The sequence below is a fragment of the Protopterus annectens genome, chromosome 11.part0 (assembly GCF_019279795.1).
Source record: "Protopterus annectens isolate FY-2018-M chromosome 11.part0, PAN1.0, whole genome shotgun sequence".
Classification (NCBI taxonomy): Eukaryota; Metazoa; Chordata; order Ceratodontiformes; family Protopteridae; genus Protopterus; species Protopterus annectens.
In genome coordinates, this window is record NC_056745.1 from 389,214,820 (window position 1) to 389,234,632 (window position 19,813).

General features: G+C 40.8%; 1 protein-coding gene across 1 annotated transcript in view; it reads right to left on the minus strand.

The window, feature by feature from the left end:
* Positions 1–19,813, minus strand: part of LOC122815409 (src substrate cortactin-like) — a 706,001-nt gene that overhangs the window by 487,774 nt on the left and 198,414 nt on the right. The window contains exon 2 of the mRNA XM_044087879.1: positions 7,651–7,734. Coding sequence (XP_043943814.1) covers positions 7,651–7,734 — 84 coding nt within the window. The remainder of the gene's footprint in view (positions 1–7,650; positions 7,735–19,813) is intronic.

Consider the following 19,813-nt stretch of genomic DNA (forward strand, 5'->3'; position numbering starts at 1 on the left):
GCACAATAACTGACTTGGTCCTCGAGTCTCAGTCTTCACCACTGGCACCATTGGGAGACATACAATGGGATGATGACAAGTACACACAGAGTATGTCCAGACACAGCTCTCTGCATCAATTTCCTATAAGAGCACACAAGAGACCACAGTCAGTCTAGGGCTGGTTTCTCCCTCTTTGTCCAGATCACCAATAAGACTCCTCACTGGAACAGCTATAGAGCTGAGATCTCAGCTAAGTGACCAAGCCAAGACCTCCAGCACCCTCTCTGTCCAACCAGTGTTTTGTGTCCCTGGCCAAGTAGCTGACACACACACACACTCTTTGTGGTTTGATTTGACCTCTGCAATACCCACCTGACATGTAATGGCCAGCCTTGCCCTGACATGCTAAAGGTGCTCTTGCCAGGAATGGCTGTAGATGGAAATATCATCCAGGTAAGCAAGGGAAAATCTCCTGCTCCTGCTAGGATATAATTTACCAGCTTCTGGAAAGCCGCTGGTTAATATTTCATCCCAAAGGGCATCTTCTTTAACTCATACAAGCCAAAAGGAGTCACAAAGGCTGACCTCTCTCTACCACTGGGAGTCAAGAGCACCTGCCAGTAACCTTGGTATGATTAATAGTGGTAAGATACTTAGCTGCACCCAGCTGCTCTAGGGCTTCATCTGTCCTAGGCATGGAGTAAGCATCTAACTCTGTGTGACTATTTAGTTTCCTGTAGTCCACACAGAACCTGGTGCTGGCATCCTTCTTTGATACCAGCACCATGGGAAGGCCCAGGGAATGCTGGACTCCTGGATTACCCCTAGTTCCAACATTTCCTGCATCTCCTCCCTCAGAGTCTGTTTGACTCCCTCATGCACCCTATAAGTGGCCTGAGTAATAGGCCTTTGGGGTCCTGTATCCGCATGTGACTGAACCAGGTGGGTACACCCTGGTTTCCCAGTCAACATGCCCCTAAACTTCTGTAACACTACTCGGATTTCTCAAACCTGGGTAGGGGGTAGCTGCAGGGACATTGCTACTCCTTCCACTGAGGTGTCAGTCCGAGCTTCACTAAGGAGGTCAGTCACCAAATGCCCCTCAGACTCCTCCTGCCATCCACTGCAAATACTCACCACAAGGGCCTCTCCATTATGGTAAGGTTTCATCATGTTAACATGGTACAATTTGTGCCCCTGCCTAGTTCTAACATATAGTTAACGGGTCTAGGACCATTCACTGAAAGCACATTTCACTGAAAGTCAAATGACTGTGCACAAATCTCTGAAAGCACAATTCACTGAAACACATCTCACTGAAAGTTATATATGGCCTTTTCCCCACTGTAGTGCAACCCTGGAGTTAGAATATATAATAAGGGGGGTGGGGTGTACCATCCCCACATTGGGGGGTGTGGGGAGCATAGCCCTCCACATAGTTTGGATACATATTAAGTTTAGAAAAGACTAATTTATTGAAATTGCAAATATCCATGTGTATAGTTCAAAATATTTAAAATAGGTGGGGGGCTATGCCCCCCATACACCCCAATGTGGATGGCGGTGCCCCCCACCCCCCTTACTATATATTCTAACTCCAGGGTCACACTACAGTAGGGAAAAGGCCATATATAACTTTCAGTGAAATGTGTTTCAGTGAATTGTGTTTTCAGTGAATTGAGCTTTCAGTGAATTGTGCACAGTCAAATGTGTTTCAGTGAAATGTGCTTTCAGTGAATAGTCCTAGACCCACAGTTAACATCACTGACCTTCCTTACCACTTTGAAGGGTCTCTACCAAGCTGCCTGCGGTTTGTTGTGTCTGACAGGAATGAGAACCATAACTTGCTGCCCCACAGCATACTCTCTACCTCGAGCATTTCTGTCATACCAGACTTTTTCTGCGGTTGGGCTTCTGGCAGGTTCTCCTGGGCCAAGCCCATGAGTTCCCTGAGCCTGGTCCTAAGGTTTATATGCCACAACAGACTCCCTGTGGGATTCACACTCACTCTCTCACTCATCACAAATTAAATCCAGAGGTCCCCTCACTCTGTGCCCATACAGCAACTCAAAGGGTGAAAAACCTGTGGATTCCTGGGGCACATCCCTCTAAGCAAACAACAGATGGAGCAAATATTTGTCCCACTCCCTCTTACACTGGTTTGCAAATGTCCGTAGCACGGTCTTTAGTGTGGAGTTTAACCTCTCCACGAGACCATTAGCCTGGGGGTGATAGGGGTGGCCTTTAGGTGCTTCACCCCACAGCACTCCCACAGACAAGCCAGTAGGTCTGACATGAAATTGGCACCACTGCCGGTCAGTACTTCTTTTGGAAAACCTATCCTGCTGAAAATCTGTAACAAAGTATTTGCCACCTTTTCTGCCTCAATGGAGGACAGAGCCACCATTTTCAAGGTATCTGGTAGCATAATCTACTATCACTAGGACATACTTCTTCCCAGTTGAACTTGGGGTACTCAGAGGCCCCACAATATCCATAGCTACCCTCTGAAATGGCACCTCAATCACAGGCAAAGGCATCAAAGATTTTGTCTCCTGCCTTGCCTACTCTTTGGCACTGCTTACAGATCCTGCAGTACCCTGTTACATCCCTGGAAATCTTAAGCCAATAAAAGTTCTGTATAATATGTCTCTTGGTATGCCTTATGCCCATATGACCTGCAAAGGGAATGTCATGGGCTATGGCTAGAAGTGCCAGACAGTAGGGTCTGGACACTACCAACTGCTGTATTCTCTCACTCTTTATCCCTCCCTCAGGGGTCCACTTTCTATACAGTAAACCTTTGTTCCAGTATACAGATTCCCCGTGAGAACCAGGCACCTTTCTGGCTACCTCCCTCAAGCTTTGTAATGTAGGATCTCAGAGCTGAGCCTGTCTCAAATCTCTCTTTGTAACTCTCCCCTTCCACAGGAAGTCTGGTATCCTCTGACAGCAGTGCCTCACTGTCAGCCTGGGTACTACTACTCACCTCTACCCTTGCAGTCGCTCTGTCCAAGGGAAAATCAGTACACACATGTGGCTGTGGCTCACTTTCGGTCTCTTTGCTACAGTGAAGTTCCTTCCCTGAAGTAGCCACTTCACCAGTCCTGGCTTCAAGTGTAAGGTCTGTCTGGGTCCCCCCAGCCTACCAGACCCACACGCTTGTCGCCAAGCCTGACTGAGTGTAACTGCATGCACACAAGGTACTGCATCATCAAAATCATTCCCTATCAGGACATCTGCAGGGATATCCTCAAATACACCTACTTGATTGCTTCCTTTTCACCCTCCCAGTCAAGGTGAACCCTAGCCAAGGGTATTTTGAATGAGGTCCCTCCTAAAGCTCTGATTGGAGTAGACTGCCCAAGCAAGTAGTGCTCCTCTTTAACCATTGCAGGCTTCATAATGGTTAGGTCAGAGGTTGTGTCTCTCTCAGCAGTGGCCTACTTCCCATCTACCAAGATAGGATATAACCTTTTGTGGTAGTTTGCTACCCTTGTTGTCTCCAGGCAACTTACTGCTGGCGTTCTATCATTCTCACTTACTGGCTCTCCCACCTTTTGTTCCCCACCTTGCTTCCATGGACATCTACATGCTACATGACCCTACTGGTTACATTTAATACATTTAACCCTTGATCCTGGCCATGTACCTGAACTAGTGGCTTCCTGGCAGGCTCTGTTGGGATGGTTTAGGCTGCCCACTATGGGTTCCCTTAGATCCATGTGTAGCACTAGGTATCCCTTTCCTGTGCAGTGACGCCCCGCTTGCTAGGTATAGGTCTCCCTTTTTCCCCAACTCATCTGCGGGGTTACATTCTCTATCTCCCAACCAGATTCTCATATCCACAGGCAAAGTGCTAAGGGCTTGTTCTCTGACCAAAAGGTCTGCCTGCACTTCAAAAGTAGTGACCTGACACCCACTCACCCACCTGTGAAAATAAGTGCTTAACTCAGCAATATATTCACATACACTTTCATCTGCCTTGCTTCTATGCTCATGAAAATTTTTTCTATAAGCTTCAGGTGTTAACTTAAAGCACTGTAATAAACAATTTATAACAGTATTGTAATTTAACCAATCAGTATTACACAATTCAGAAACAGCAGTTGAACTTTACCATGGAGTAAGGGGGTCAGGAACCGTACCCAGAGTCCTTGGTCAACATTATACTGTTTACATACCCTTTCAAACACATGAATGAAACTATCAAAATAATCACCCTCTGTAAGTTGTGGAAGAAATTTACTGACCTTTGTTGCTTCTGAGGTTCAGTTACTCTGTTCCCTATTACCTCAATGACCTGGTGAAGAGTCAGTATCCCCTTTACATATCGCCTCTGCCTCTCATTTTCCTCAGCTTCCAGACGTCTCAGTCGCTCTGCTGATTCTAATTCCATTTGATTCTGTTTCTCCTTTTCTTCAGCCTCCAAATGCCACAGTCTCTCTGCTGATTCTATTTTCAAATGTTTGGCCTCCAGTTCAAGTCTCTTTAACTCCGGACACATTTTTATGTCCACTGAGGCAAGGTTAAACTGTCCATTTTCTGACAGTTGTACATCCCCAAGGCCAGTCTGGTTGACCTCCAGGTTGCTGGTCTGTTATGCAGCTGTGGTTAAGGCTGCAATCATCTCTGGTTTAGTCAGGTTGGCATGCATCAGGCATTGGCACATCTCAGCCAACTGGCTCCTTGTCAGCTTGCCATACTCCTCTGCTGACATCCTTGTCAGCTCTCCCTGACTAACTAAGCTAACAAAAAATAAATAAAACTATTGTGATATGAAACTCTGAATGTTCACTGTATGCCTGCTTGGGAGTAAAAACACCTTCTTTAGTGACCACTGTTTACAGGTTACAGGTGTTCAATATCCACACCAATGATTCTTAATATGTGATGGCACCAGTAGGAGACGTACACTGGTAGGATAACAAGTACACAGACAGTATTTTTAGATAAGGCTCTCTGCATCAAGTGCAATTTTCCTTAAGAGCACACAGAGACTGCAGTCTGTCTGGGGATGGTTTCTCCCTCTTTCTCCAGATCCCCAAAAGACTCTCCATTGACACAGCTATAGAGTTGAGATCTCAGCTGAGTGACCAAGCCAAGACCTCCAGCACACTCTCAGTCCTACTAGTGCTTTGTGTCCCTGGCCAAGTAGCTGACACACACACACTATTTGTGCTTTGATTTACACACACACACACACACACACACACACACATACACACACATGCACACACACATGCACACAAACACACACCTGGGAAAGGCTGGCACAGGTTTACTAGCTTTACCACCTTCTGCCCAGACTATAAGGTAGTTTCCACTGCCACCAGTCATCCCATAACAGCTACTTTAAGGCCATAAACAAAGGGTGTCCAGTCTTACTGTGCAATGTTTCTATTAGTACAAATGGCAGTTTGACCAACAGCAGGGCTATTAGGAGTGGCCCACTGTCACCAAATAAATATGCAAATACTCTCAGAACTTAAATAGCTCTACAAAGATTAGCCACAATGAAAGGTTTAAATATATTTAATAATAAATGATAAAAGAAGAAGAAAATACTCTGTATATAATTATAGTGACATCAGAGTTCAAAATCACAAGAAATATTTAAAACAACAGTGCAGGAGAGTTTTATTCACTCAGAACAAGGCAGAGGTGTGGTGAATGGTTCCTGTTGTTGTCAGGTCCAAGACAGAATGCAGAATGCCATGCCTCACTCTCACAGACTTCTTAACTTAATATTTCAAATTACTGCTGGGATAGCTTGCAGAATGACATAATTTCTTGTCATATGACTCCTAGTTCCCAGGCTCACAGCAACCATTGATGACAGCCGGTAGCATTTAGCATCTGCCTTTCAGAATACATATACAAGGGCTTTTCCTCCGATCTTTTGGCAGATGGTGGAAGTCATAAAACAATTTACATTCCTCCACATCTGAAGACAATACAGAAAACTTCTCTGCACAGATACTGTGTCTCCTTGCTGCCATAAACTAATTTAATTTTGGCTATTTTTCTAAAATTTACTAAACTGAGGTTAACCTCCTGTATCCCAGTTTCCATACCCAATGTTTAAACAGTTATCATAGTGCATGTACACCTCTATTCTATTCCAGTAGGGCAGGCTGTGGCTACATTTCAACCACTTTGTAAAAACCTTTTTCAACACACACTTCTGTGCCAGCAGTTTGATATACACATGGCATATAGTTTTAATACATTTTGTAACAAAGACATCTTATATGAATCCTGTTAATATTCACAAATGACACAATTATTACAAAATTCCAGATAGCTGGGCTGGCAGTATCTCCTTTTGTCACAGTATGCACCATCTACAGACTACAATGGGATCCATGATTTGTAGACTGTGACAAGAGCTACAAAAAACAACTCTCCAACACAGTAACAGCCTCAGATCCAATTAGGATCTACAATCACAGGGCTAAGTAGGTAACTAAAGTATGACAGTGGCTCACAGAGATCTACTTAAAGATCTAATGTGCTGCATGGGAAATCCTACAGGTAACTGAAGAATGACAGAACTCATATTATCACAACAGACTGAGACAAATCCATAATCTCAGGTATTACAGAACTACATAAATATATTATGCCAGTAATTAAAAATTGTTAGTTCCATAATCCTGGGACTTAATAAGTAATAAGTAATAAAACAGTAAAACTACTACACACATTTACACAGAGGCATCATGATGCAGCCACAGTCCTGAGATTCTGCATAGATCATCTTCATTGCCACTGTAATGTGGGACACTCTGATACAGCACTGCAACACAGATTAATGTGGGAATTAAAACTAGGTGATATGAAGTCATCATAGATGTTATCAAAGAATCCCTACAACACATCCAGAAAGGACATGCACAGTAAACTGTGCATGAAGACGTATGGACTGACATTCCTGGACAATGTTCTTCTGCTGGCTCTTAACTATCTAACTTCTAATGCTTGAGTACCTGCCCATAGAGATACTTTGGCATTCAAGTTAATTCCGCACAGTTCATTCTGCCATAACACTTTTTTTTTTCCACTAAGGAAGCCCCTTCAGTCTAGACTGACCACACAATTAGGCAGCTCATTAATGTCAAACATAACTTGGCACAATGTTTGCTCACCACAACGTTGGCATTTTTTTAAACAGGGTAGTGTGCAAGGTGCCAGGTCTGTAAGCTACATGTTTGACTGAACTGGTTTTGCTGAGATGGAGTTTGATTAAGTTGCTTCTGTGTTTATTGGGTTTAGGGCAGTTTGTCAAGTGCGGCTCCTCAGTTCACAATCCAACAATTCCCAAGTGATAAAATATTTTTTCAGTGAAATCTTATGTCTTGGACGGACATCATTTTTTGTGCATTACAACTCCTTAAAATCATCACACAGGATAAAAACATTTCCATTTGAGTACTTCTGGAACACACTCTTTCTAGTTTGATTTATACACACACAAACCATTCTTTCGTAAGTTAACAATTGCTAATGAGGTCAATGCTGAGAAGAAACACTTACTTTCATTTAAAACGTTTTCATGACTCTTAACACTTCTCTTCATACCACTGCATTATTCCACTGCATAGTAACTTTTAGAGGAACAGTAAGTCATCAATGATAACAAACAAAATAAAAGTCTAAACTCACCACAAAATCCGGGTCTGTGTCCCAGTCATCTCCTCCAGACTCCACTTTCACAGAAACATTGTGTCCTACCACTGATTTCCACATCTGAAAATATAACATCAACAGTTACTTATCCATCTTCATTTAATCAAGTGCCAACATGGAAGGAAAGAGAAACACATGAAGCTAAAGAAATGTCTGGCTTAGGGCCACTAATCAAGATGGAGGTATATTCACAGCTAAGTACTACAGAAAGTACTAAATCAGAAACACATACTCAGCACATCACATCGCACCACACCACACCACACCCATCACACACACACACATAAACAGACAGACACACACACACACACACACACACACACACACACACACACACACACACACAATTATTCCATGTGTGTGTCTGTCTGAAGCAGAGTTCCTCAATGGCCATATTCAAGCATTTAAGCTCAACCTTGACAACTGGATGGGTGACCATAAAGTCATCCAAGGGGTGGCACCTATGTCCCTCATAGACTGGGGTTGTCCTTACAGATCACAATATTGCTCTGCTAACAATGACCACCTACACTTGGTCAATAGGGGGATTTGAGTTTTTACATGGCTGAGCTCATAAAGGCCCCAGGGCCATTTGCCTAGCAACCTCCTGTCCACATCACTAACCATTTATAACCATCCTACCTGAATTGTCATGAGCATTTTTCAGCACTGTACCTGTAGCAAGCATTTATCATCACTCTGCCTGCATCGTAAAGCATTTGTTACCATTTCATCTTCATCTTCTGACAGCACCACTGTACCCATGTCATCAATATTTATCAGCACTATACTTGCTTCATCAAGCATTTATCTCCATTCTATATGCATCACAAAGAACTTACCAACACTCTACCTAAAGTCAAAAATCAGTATAAGTCAGTGCCATTCATTCAAAGACTAAGAAAACAAAGTAACCACACTTCACACAAAAGTACAATCTAAAAAAACACTTCACATACATCAGTCAAATATACAGAATACAAGATTAAAAGAAAATAAAACTAGGTATAAACAAACAGAAAATAAAACTAGAATCATAGCCAGCCAATGGGGGTCTATACTATTTCATCGGACATACACATCATCGAACAGCATTTCATCAGAAATGCCATTCATCAAACCACCCCCCCCCCCCAATTATTTATAACAAATCTGATATTGCACTACAGTGGGGAAAGGCCAAATTTCCTGATACCAACCGTAATATGATCTCCATCACAATGGTTTGACGAATGGCATATTTGATAAAATGCCATCCAAAATGCTCTTCGATGATGTGAACTTTTGATGAAATAATAGGGACCCTCTAATGGGAAAACGCCATTATTGCACAACTAATCAAAGTCAATAAATACAGATTAAAGCACATTAAACTAACCATATATACATGAGCTACCACTTTTGGATACATGTTGCAAGCTCTGTGATGGTATGAAGTCCAGGAAACATTAATACAATTAGTTCAGGCTAGGTAAAGGGACCCAGTGATAAAAATACAAACAGTGTTCAGACTCAAGGGGGGGGGGGGGGTATCATTGGGAGGGGAGTGCATCAGGGCACAGCTATAAGCATTCCACTGTTTATACTGGTGATGGACTACATCAGCAAATAAGTCAGAGGAGCTGAATCAACAAAGTTGCTAGATGCAGTTTTTTGCAGTACTATAAGCAGTCTGAACAATAAATGCACCAAAAGATGGGGGAGTGGAAGACATGGGATGAAAGTGAGTACAAACAAGACAGCAATCACAGCAACAACTGGGAACATTAGTACAAACTTAAAACTGAGACAGAACGGAAAACATTGAAACAGGTTAACTACAAATATCTAGGTGATGTTTTTGAAGAGAAACAAAGTCTGAAATAGGAGGGCAAAGCTAGAATAAGAGGCACTGCTGTCAACCGACACAAATGGTCAGCAATAATGTGCAACAGATGTATGCCAAAGACGTTGAAAAGAAAAGTGCACAAAAAGCAGTCAGACAAGTACTTCTACATGGCACAGATATCTGGTTAAACAGTGAAGTCAAAGCAGCTGAGGTGACAGAGATAAAGTGCCTGTCGTAGGCTGTATGATGCACACAGTGGGACAAATGAATCACGACATCAAAGTAAAATGCACAGTAGCCCCAATTACAAAGAACATTGAGAAGAACAGTCTACTGTGGTTTGTTAACATGTGCAGGAAAGCAGACGTAAATTTGGTAAAGGAAATTTGAGACAGTCAAGAAGATGACGAGGAGATAATGACATCCAGCCAAGAGATGGTGTTTTTCCCCACCTCTAAAATATTTGCTGAGTGTTTCCATCTCAAATTCACCAACAAATGGAGCTGTAGGCAGCAGAATAGACACTACATGGTGCCCTATATGGGAGAAGGGTTGAATATATCAACTGCTGTGCTGCGCAGTACCCTCAAGATAGGAAAGCACAAATCACAGACTGTGTGTAAAATATGGTTTTAGGTGATTTGGTCATGTTGACTAATGTCGACAAATAGGCATGGATACGTGCTGGTGATAAGTGGGTTGAGGACCCAACCTCTAACTGTTAGAAGGGTATATGTGCCCCTATTGGCCAGTGTGTGCCCACCATAAAGCCCACCATCCCTGGGTCAATAAGCTACTGGCCGGCCAGTGTCCAGTTGCAAAGCCTGGGTTACCTGGGATAGCTCTGTTGGCCAAAACCTGGACGTAAAACCAGTCTGCCAAACATGAACTAAGAGTTGCTGCACTTAACATAGGTTCACTAACAGCATGCGTCTTGGAAGTGGATAACATGATGGTACAGAACATGACGGATATCCCATGTATCCAAGAGACAAGATGGAAGGGCACTGCAGAAAATGCACTTGGCTTGGGATCCAGAGTCTACTACTTAGGAGGAGGACAGACTACAAATGTGGAAATTGTGGTGGGAGAGAGGCTTCAGAAGGCAGTGAGAGATATCATCAGAATTAGTGACAAACTCATGGCAATCAGACTCCAGTGTAATGATAAGGCAGTATTCATAATCTCAGCCTATGCCCCTCAGCACGGTTGCTATACTGAGGAAGAGCGTGTTCAGACTGCAGCTGCAGGATAGTATGAACTGGTGTCGATAATGGGTGACTTGAATGTACATACTGAGAGAGAACAAACAAGATATGAGGACTACCTGGGTGCACATGGATGGGGCAACAGGAATAAATAAGGAGAAGCCATTTTAAACTTCTGTATGGCAAATGGCTCGATAGTAGTCAACACATGGTTCTAGTCGACAGTACGCTTAGACACATATTTGGATTATTTAAATACATATTGATGGTGTTATTCGTGAAGAACGGGTATAACCCTTTTTTGGGGCCTTGAATTGTGTGGATGTACTACATTTCTTAATGTAATAAGCAGCTGTGACCTTGTGACTTTGTAGCTTTAAAACGGATTGAACAGTAAGAGGTATTCATATTTTTTCTAGTGGATTTTTTCAAACGTCATTTCTGAAGTGAAGACTTATTGTTGGTTCTACATGACACGCTGAGATAATGGTCTTTTATAAACACTTTTTGGGCTGTGTTTGTTTGGCACATACTGGGTATTTGGACTTTATTTAACAGCATTTGGGGCATCTTAAATAAATCTTTCTGGCCCTAATAGTGCATTTTTTAATGCAGCTGACAAACAAATCTTTTTGGCTCTAGCATTACATTGTCAAATGTAGCAGACATGAAGTACTTTCGAGTTTGACAATGACGCATGAAGCAGCAAAGGTTTTCATCTGTTAATTCACTTACTGGCTTCCCGATTCTTTGTGGGACAGTGGTAAGACGAGTTTTTGCCTTTGACTTTGTCATCCATTTGGGGAAGCTAAGTGACTTTTGCTTTACATCTGAAGTGCTTTTCATTTTTTGGTACAATAGTTTGAACTAATGACCATTTTTGAGTCTACGAAGTGGTTTTGAAACAACGGAACTGATTTATATCTTTATGGGCTGTGTCTGTTTTAGGATGCTGATTTATATTTTATTTGTTCATACAAGCATTTGTTGATAAACCCTGGATAAAATAAGTTTTATGGACTTTTCTTTACATGTGGTATGTAATAATTAAACTCCGGAATATTCTTTGTAGGGCGATGTTTGTTTCAAAATATCTAGTAATCTTTTGATCTTGCTGGGATAGGACCAAGGTTATTTGGCTGTTATAATTTTGAGTTTGGGAATGAATATTTCACTATATGTCAGCTATTTGGTTGTTTAAATCTCTTCTTGATTTGTTCATATTAGGGCCTTTGCCCGGTGTATATATTACTGGTCAGATGCAGAACAAGATATATTAGTGCAGTGTTATTTTTTGTAAAGGGTTTATACCCTATTTAGACAACACTTCAGGAATTTAATTTTGATTTAATATGGATCTCATAAATATTTTGAAGGGTTTATCAGCGGATAAAGAGGACATCCAGGTCTTTGGGTTATCTAAGGGTAATGAACAGGTCAACAATAATAATCAGTCCCTAGATGATGGGTGCATATCTATGTTTGACAAACTTTACAAGAGTATGAAAACCTTAAGATCCAATGTTTGGCATGTCAAGCTCTTCAGGGCATATATAGAAAAGGGTATCTCACCTAGGGGCTTAAGAATTTGAATTAAGCCTTTAGTGGGGCAACCAGATAACATGTTACTTACGGCTTGTTTTAACATACAACAAAATACATCTATGGAATTTGTTAAAACTTTGCTCGTGTTCTATGAACGCAAACTTGATATACTAATACCTGAAGTTACAACCATTTGTCAGGAAGCTAAACAATTTGAGGGCCTACCTTCATATAAAAATTGTTTGCAAAAATTAAGTGCTGACCTGTTAAATTTTGAGAATGAATTAAAAGAACTTAAGCTTCACAAATTTAAGAGAGATCTTAAAGATTACAGTCAGGGTAGGCCATTGAACAAGCAAAAAGTGTTAAGTTTGCTTAAACAGATGTCTCTTATTCTGGCCAAAAAATAAAAAGGAAGAAATTGATTCTTAAAAAGTTTAACATTGACACTTTGGGGGAAGAATCCTCCTCATACACAGACACAGAAATTGATACTTCTCAAACTTCACCAGCGCACAAGAGGAGTTTTTCCCCGAAGTTGGGCAATGTAGAACAAGGTAGTAGTAGAACCCCTTTAGGGGTGGAAGAAGGGGGGGGGGGTGGCCGCAAACACAAATACAAATGTCAATCCAAAATTAACCATAGAAGCGATGTTGCAATTTCTGGAACTGAAACAAGTATAAATAATGTATTAAACATTTCATATGTTATACTATCTGAGTTTGAATATGGGCTGTTGTATAAAGGTCTTAACTTCATCCCTGGATTTTTCTGTCTCTGAAAATACTTTTGTTGATGATTTAATGTCTTTTTGTAGATTGATTAACCTTAAATTATTTTTCAGCAACATGGAAAATAGAGTCACGGATGACTCCACTGAATCTGGGTTCAAATTTCATCCTTCAACTTTCATCCCACCCATGAATAAACATGTCAACATCTTCCAAAAATGCATTCTTAAAGAATTACATTTTGGTTTTAACAAGCAAGATTTTTCCCTTCCAAATAATCTTACTGTGGCAGAGATGCAGGTATTAGATAAATTACGTAGGGATAAGAATCTAGTCATTATTCAAACTGATAAAGGTGGGTGTACAGTAGTGATGGATTGGTCCATGTATGTTGCTGAAGCAAATAAGCAATTACAGGATGGTAGATTTTATGTGACAACGTCTATTGATCCCACACCTTGATTCAAGGTTGAAATTGATGAGTTCTTGGATACTGTTGTGAGCAAGGGAATTATTTGTGATAAAACTTGCTTTCATCTTAAAGTTAAAGATCCATTGCCACAGTATCTGTATCTCCTTCGTAAAATACATAAAAACATCAGCAGTACACTGGGCCAACCGATAGTTTCAGGAAAGGGCTCATTAACAGAGCCACATTCTATTTATTTGACAAAATATTTGAAACCTTTATTAAGGCAGTTACGGCTAGAATACAGGACACAACGGAATTTCTTAACATCATATCGGACACTCAGTTGGAACGTGGGTGGTTGATGTGTACCCCTGATGTTACATCGTTGTATACCAGTATTCCCCACTGGGCCAGCCTTATGGCTTTGGAATTTTGGTTGACAGAATTATCACTGTACAGTCCAGGGTTTAATACATTTCTTTTACGTTTGACGGAACATGTCCTTACGAAGAATGTTTTCTATTTCAATGGAAACTGTTATTTACAGCTTAAGGGCACAGCCACGGGTGCTTCATTTGCACCCATTTACGCCGATTTATTTATGGGATATTTTGAGCATATTATGATCTATGACAACAGCCGCAATATATTTATTGAAGAAATTAATATTTGGAGGTGGTTTTTGGATGACTGATGGATGATCTGGAAATATTTACAAGAGTTTGTTCAATATCTGAATGAGGATAAATGGGGTATCCAATTTACAGTAAATTTTGCTATATAATCCATTTCTTTTCTGGATGTGATGTTGAACAGACAGCCAGACGATACTATGGCAAGTTCAGTATTTCAGAAACCGTACCACTTTAACACCTTGTTGCATACATTCAGCTGTCATCCAAAACATATTATTCAAAATATTCCCAAATCTCAATATATGAGAATTTGGTGTATATGCTCCACTAACCACGAGCTTTCTTATTTCATTATTGAGAACTACTAATGAAGTTAGTAAAATACCTAGGAAGGAATTACTTACATACCATAGTCATAGGCCCAATTCAGATTCTAAAATTAGATTTGTAACTACATTTGGTAGGAATACATATTGATTTATGAACTTGGTACAACAACACTGCTATATTCTTTTATCAGATGACCGGTTATGTGAACTGTTGGACAACAGATGTTCATTTTCATTTCGTAGAGGGGTTACTTTGGGTGGACATTTTAATTTTTAGAAACGTCACCCCCAATCAACTAATATGACTCAAAAAACAATAGATGGTACTAAATTGGTGGGGTCTTTCCCCTGTAGTCATTGTACTTTTTGTAAATATATTGTTAAAACTAAAGAATTTACCAGCAAAAACACGCCCCCGGATTTCTCAGATAAACACACTTGCTAACTGTAGTGGTGATTGGGTTGTTTATCTTGCTGTATGTACCTGTTCAGCATTTTATATAGGCCTGACCTCAAGAACTATGAAGCTACGCATTTCTGAACATCTTAGTAATGTTAGGAACAAGGTTCTCATGGATGCATTATACAACCATACCATTAGTCATGTTACTGCTAAGTTTCAGTTCATTATTATTGATAACGTAAGTGGTCACAAATTTTCTAAGGCTGCCTGGCATAATATACTCAATAAGAAAGAGAAGGCTTGGATAGTTAGACTAGGGGGATTATTTCCACCTGGTCTTAATGATCATTTATAATGTAATATTATTATGTAAAATATATATTTACTGTTATTTTTTTATACATCTTTTTGTGAATTTTATTTTTTATGTTTCACTTTAAGTTTATAGGTGCAATTTGATTGGTGGTGGGAACTTTGTTACTGACTATAAATAGACTCATGATCACAGTTGCATATGACACTGATAAAGGCCTTTGGCCGAAACCGGTCTGTAACTGTTAAGACTTATTAAAAGTCCTTTTTTCCCGATTTTGTGTGCTGGCTTATGTTTTTTCAGAAAGAGAGACAGTCACAAGATCACATACCGGAGTGGCCAACATGCAACTCAAGTAGACTTCCTGCTAGTAATGAAAGCGCACTAAGGTAGAAGTGACTGCAAAGTCATCTCCAGTGAAACAGTCAGCCTACAGCATAAACCTCTGGTTGCCACAGTCAGTTGCAAGCAGTGGTCAACAAAGATCAGGCTGAAGACCTACTAATTGACTGGTGAGAAAGTACAACAGTTCAAGGAATTACTCAGGGTCTAGCAGCCCAAGAAGAGTAAATACGTGGAGTTGAAGAAGAATGTCAGCACCTCAAAACAGCATATGTGAGGACTACAGAACAGATATGTGTCCAAAAAACGTGTGGAAATAAGGTACATAAGGAAAGCTGGGAGACAGAAAAGACGGACCAGGCTAGGAAGGAATACTGATTGGCTAACAAAGAAGCTAAGAAAGGAGTTGCTATAGCAAAGAACAGGGTATCAGAGGCACTCTACCAGCTTCTGGAAAGTGACATTGATGTCATGTGGCACAAAGAAACTAAGGCTGGAAGATAAAGACAGAAAGATAAAGAAGACTGTTAAGCACCCAAGGATGACAGCAACAACCTGCGCACCAGTTCACAAGACATCAAAGGCAGATGGAAGGAGTACTTCCAGCAGCTTCTGAATGAAGAAGCTCCCACAGAAGCTGTAATTTCCAAGACACAGCCTACAATGAGAGAAAAAGAGGGGTCCACCCTAGAACAAGTAAAAACAGCACTATGGAAAACTATGTCAGGTAAAGCAGCAAGCTCAGATGAGGTCACAGCTGATAAGATAAAGGTGAAATAGGGGAGAAATGGCTCCGGAGGATACTCATAGCAGTGTGGAGAGAAAGGCATATACCAGATGACTGGAGAATTAGCATATTCATCCCAGTGTACAAGAACAAAGGGGACATCCACAACTGTGGGGAGTACAGAGGTATCAAACTCCTGTTACACTGCATGAAAGTTCTAGAGTGGGAGACTGATAAACAGATACGCAGAGTAGTAGAAAGTAAGATGGAAGATGAGCAATTCAGATCAGGATGCAGCACAACGGACCCAGTGTTTGCAGTGAGACAGATAGTTGAGAAGAAGCTACAGATGAGGAAAAAGTCCAACTGGGCACTCCTAGACTTGGAGAAAGCACATGACAAGGTCCCAAGAAAGCTAATTTGAGCAGTACTGAGGTGGTTCAAAGTTCCAGAAACATTGGCTATGTACAAGGACCCAATGACTCAAGTACAAACTATGTTCAGTCTCACAAAGGGTTTTCCAGTGGGGAGCAGTTGTGCACCAGACTTCAGCTCTGAACCTACTGATGCTGAACTACATTAGCAAACAGGTTGGAGGGGACAGATCAACAAAGTTGCTGTATGCAGATGATGTGGCATTACAGGCAGAGTGAGCAAGAACTTCAGCAAAGGATAGAGAATGGAAACCAAAACTGAAGGCACATGATGATAAAACTAAGTACAGATAAGATAGTGGTAATGGCAGCAAATTAGGAAAATCAGAAAAAGCTGAGAATTGAAATAGAAGGCAAAGACAGTGGAACAGGTTAATAGCTTCAATTATCTGGGATGGGTGGTTGAGGAGAAGAGAAGGCTGAATGAAGAGGTCTAAGCTAGAATCAGGGGCTCTGCAGCCAACTGGCATAGATTGTCAGGTGTAGTATATGACAGAAGAATGCCAAAGAAGCTGAAAAGTAAGTTGTACAAAACAGTGGTGTAACCAGTATTACTGTATGGTTCAGCAACCTGGGCAGTAAAAGCAGAGTGGATAAGAATGCTAGAGGTGATGGAAATGAAGTGCCTGAGAAGGGTGGTAGGTTGCACACTGTGGTACAGATGAAGAAATGAGGACATAAGAGCGGAAGCCAAAGTAGCTCCAATTGCAGAAAAGATCAAAGACAACAGACTTCGGTGGTTTGGACACATGTGCAGAAAAGCAGAAGACAATCTGGTGAAGAAGATTTGGGATAGACAGGAAGAAGATAAGAGGAAACGAGGGAGTCCAGCAAAGAGGTAGATGGACTGTGTGAGTATCTGCGACAGTCAGGTATGAGTGTCGAAGAAGGCAGGAGTGTGGCATTGAACTGAGACAGATGGCCACAATTAACATGACACCCCAACACCATATAGAAAACGGAAAAAAGGGGGGCTGATGATGATAATGATGATGTAGTCTTCTGTTAAATAAACGAACTGGATTAAAACTGTAGGTTTAGGAAAAATGTTTTATTTTGAGTAGTAACACTTGTTTTCTAAACCTACAACACAAGATATTACATTTTATCTAACAACAGCCTACCACCAACATATTCCAAATATCTATAAAATATCAAGCTAGGTATACTATAGATATTTGTATATATATATTTATATTATGCATGCATACATACCCACACACACACACACACACACACACACACATACATATATATATATATATATATATATATGTGTGTATATTTAAATTTAATACATACATGCAGACAGAATTGCTGAGTGCTTTTTTTTTATATTGACCCAAGGCTTACTGACCATAGATCATTAAGCTCAGATTCACTGACCACAGACTGCATAAATGATTAGGAGTCCCCCAACCCACAGGACCTATGATATTGTCCTGTCATTCATTGTGTTGTGTGTTGGTGATTCAGCACTCATGGGAGGTGAGATGCAGAAGTATAGCCTGACAAAAGCTGATTAATATATGTTTCGTGTGTGTGTAAGTGTATATATATATATATATATATATATATATATATATATATATATACACACACACACACACACACATACACATACACAGATAGATATGCATACAGCTATAGATACAGATATGGATATAAATATAGATATATGTGTATGTGCATATATGTATACAGACATATATGTACATATGCTATACTTAAAGCTGCCAATGTTAAATGTCAAAAAAAAAAATACAATTATCGTCAAATGCTTACAATTAAACTGTGATTGATATTTAGACATATCCACCTAGTAATGACCTTAAACGTCTTGACAAAAACTGATGTTGATCAACATCACACTAAAGCATGTTAAAAGCAAAACTGACGTTTTTCTTATCATTGTAAAATTGTAACATAAAGCATACATTATACCATAATGGCATGTATATTGCCACTTTGTCACCCCAAACACAATTAATCACTGACTTAGTCACTTCTATAAACTGCAAATGTTAAATATATAAAACTGAAGGTGAACATAATAATGATATTTTTAAGCATATATATGAAAATGACTTAATGGAAAAAGTACAGTTTTGTACCTACCATAAATGTAGATGTCCGATAGACATGCAACTGCAGTCATAACATGTGGGTTGTCCTGCCTCAGGCAGCCCTCGGTCGGCCGGATTCCAAAGTCTGGGTCCGACGTCGGCTGATGTCGCATTTCTCTCCGACGTCAGAGCGGCTGGAGTATATAAGCATCAGCCGACGCCATTTTCTTCAGTGTTTCTTGCCCCAGATGCCAGGTGCCCTCCAAGGAAGGCTGTAATCAAATTGGAAGACAAAAACAGGATTCCAAACAAATAAATGAGCAATAAAACAAATACACCATAACAGATATCCCCAGCTAAGAGTAACATGGATAGGAGTGGACCCTAGACATAGAGGGGTATGGAGGGAGGGAAAATCCGACTGCAGTTGCATGTCTATCGGACATCTACATTTATGGTAGGTACAAAACTGTACTATGTCCTTCAAGAATGCAACTGCAGTCATAACATGTGGGTAGAATACCAAAGCTTAGCTGGGGGAGGAGGTATGCTCTAGGAAAGAGATGGTGTGGCAATCAAACCCTGCAGGACTGCCGAAGCAAAGCCTGCTCTGGATCTGGAATATAGAGGGAGATTGTAGTGTTTGGAGAATGTATGCACGGAGCTCCATGTAGCAGCTTCTAGAATGTCCTTGGTAGGCACCCCTCTTAAAAATGCTGTAGAGGTGGCTGTAGCTCTGGTGGAATGTGGTCTGACATTGGCTGGAACAGTCTTTCCATGAAAGGAATAACAGAATCTGATGCAATGTCCAATCCATTTAGAAATAGTCTGTTTTGAAATTGCTTTTCCTTGGACTGCAGGGGCGTAAGCCACAAAAAGTTGTTCAGACTTCCTTCTGGCCTTGGTTCTGTCCAGGTAGTATCGAAGTTGTCTGTGAATGTCCAAGGTATGCAAAAGTCTTTCCCCCTTATTCTCAGGATTGGGGAAGAAGGCAGGCAGATGAATGGCTTGATTTAGAGAAACCCTAGATACCACCTTTGGCATAAAAGTAGGGTTGGTCCTTAATGAAACCCTGTCTCTATGGAAAATAATAAAGGGTGGTATTGCCATTAGGGCCTGTAGCTCCGAAACCCTTCTTGCTGAGGTAATTGCCAACAGGAAAGCTG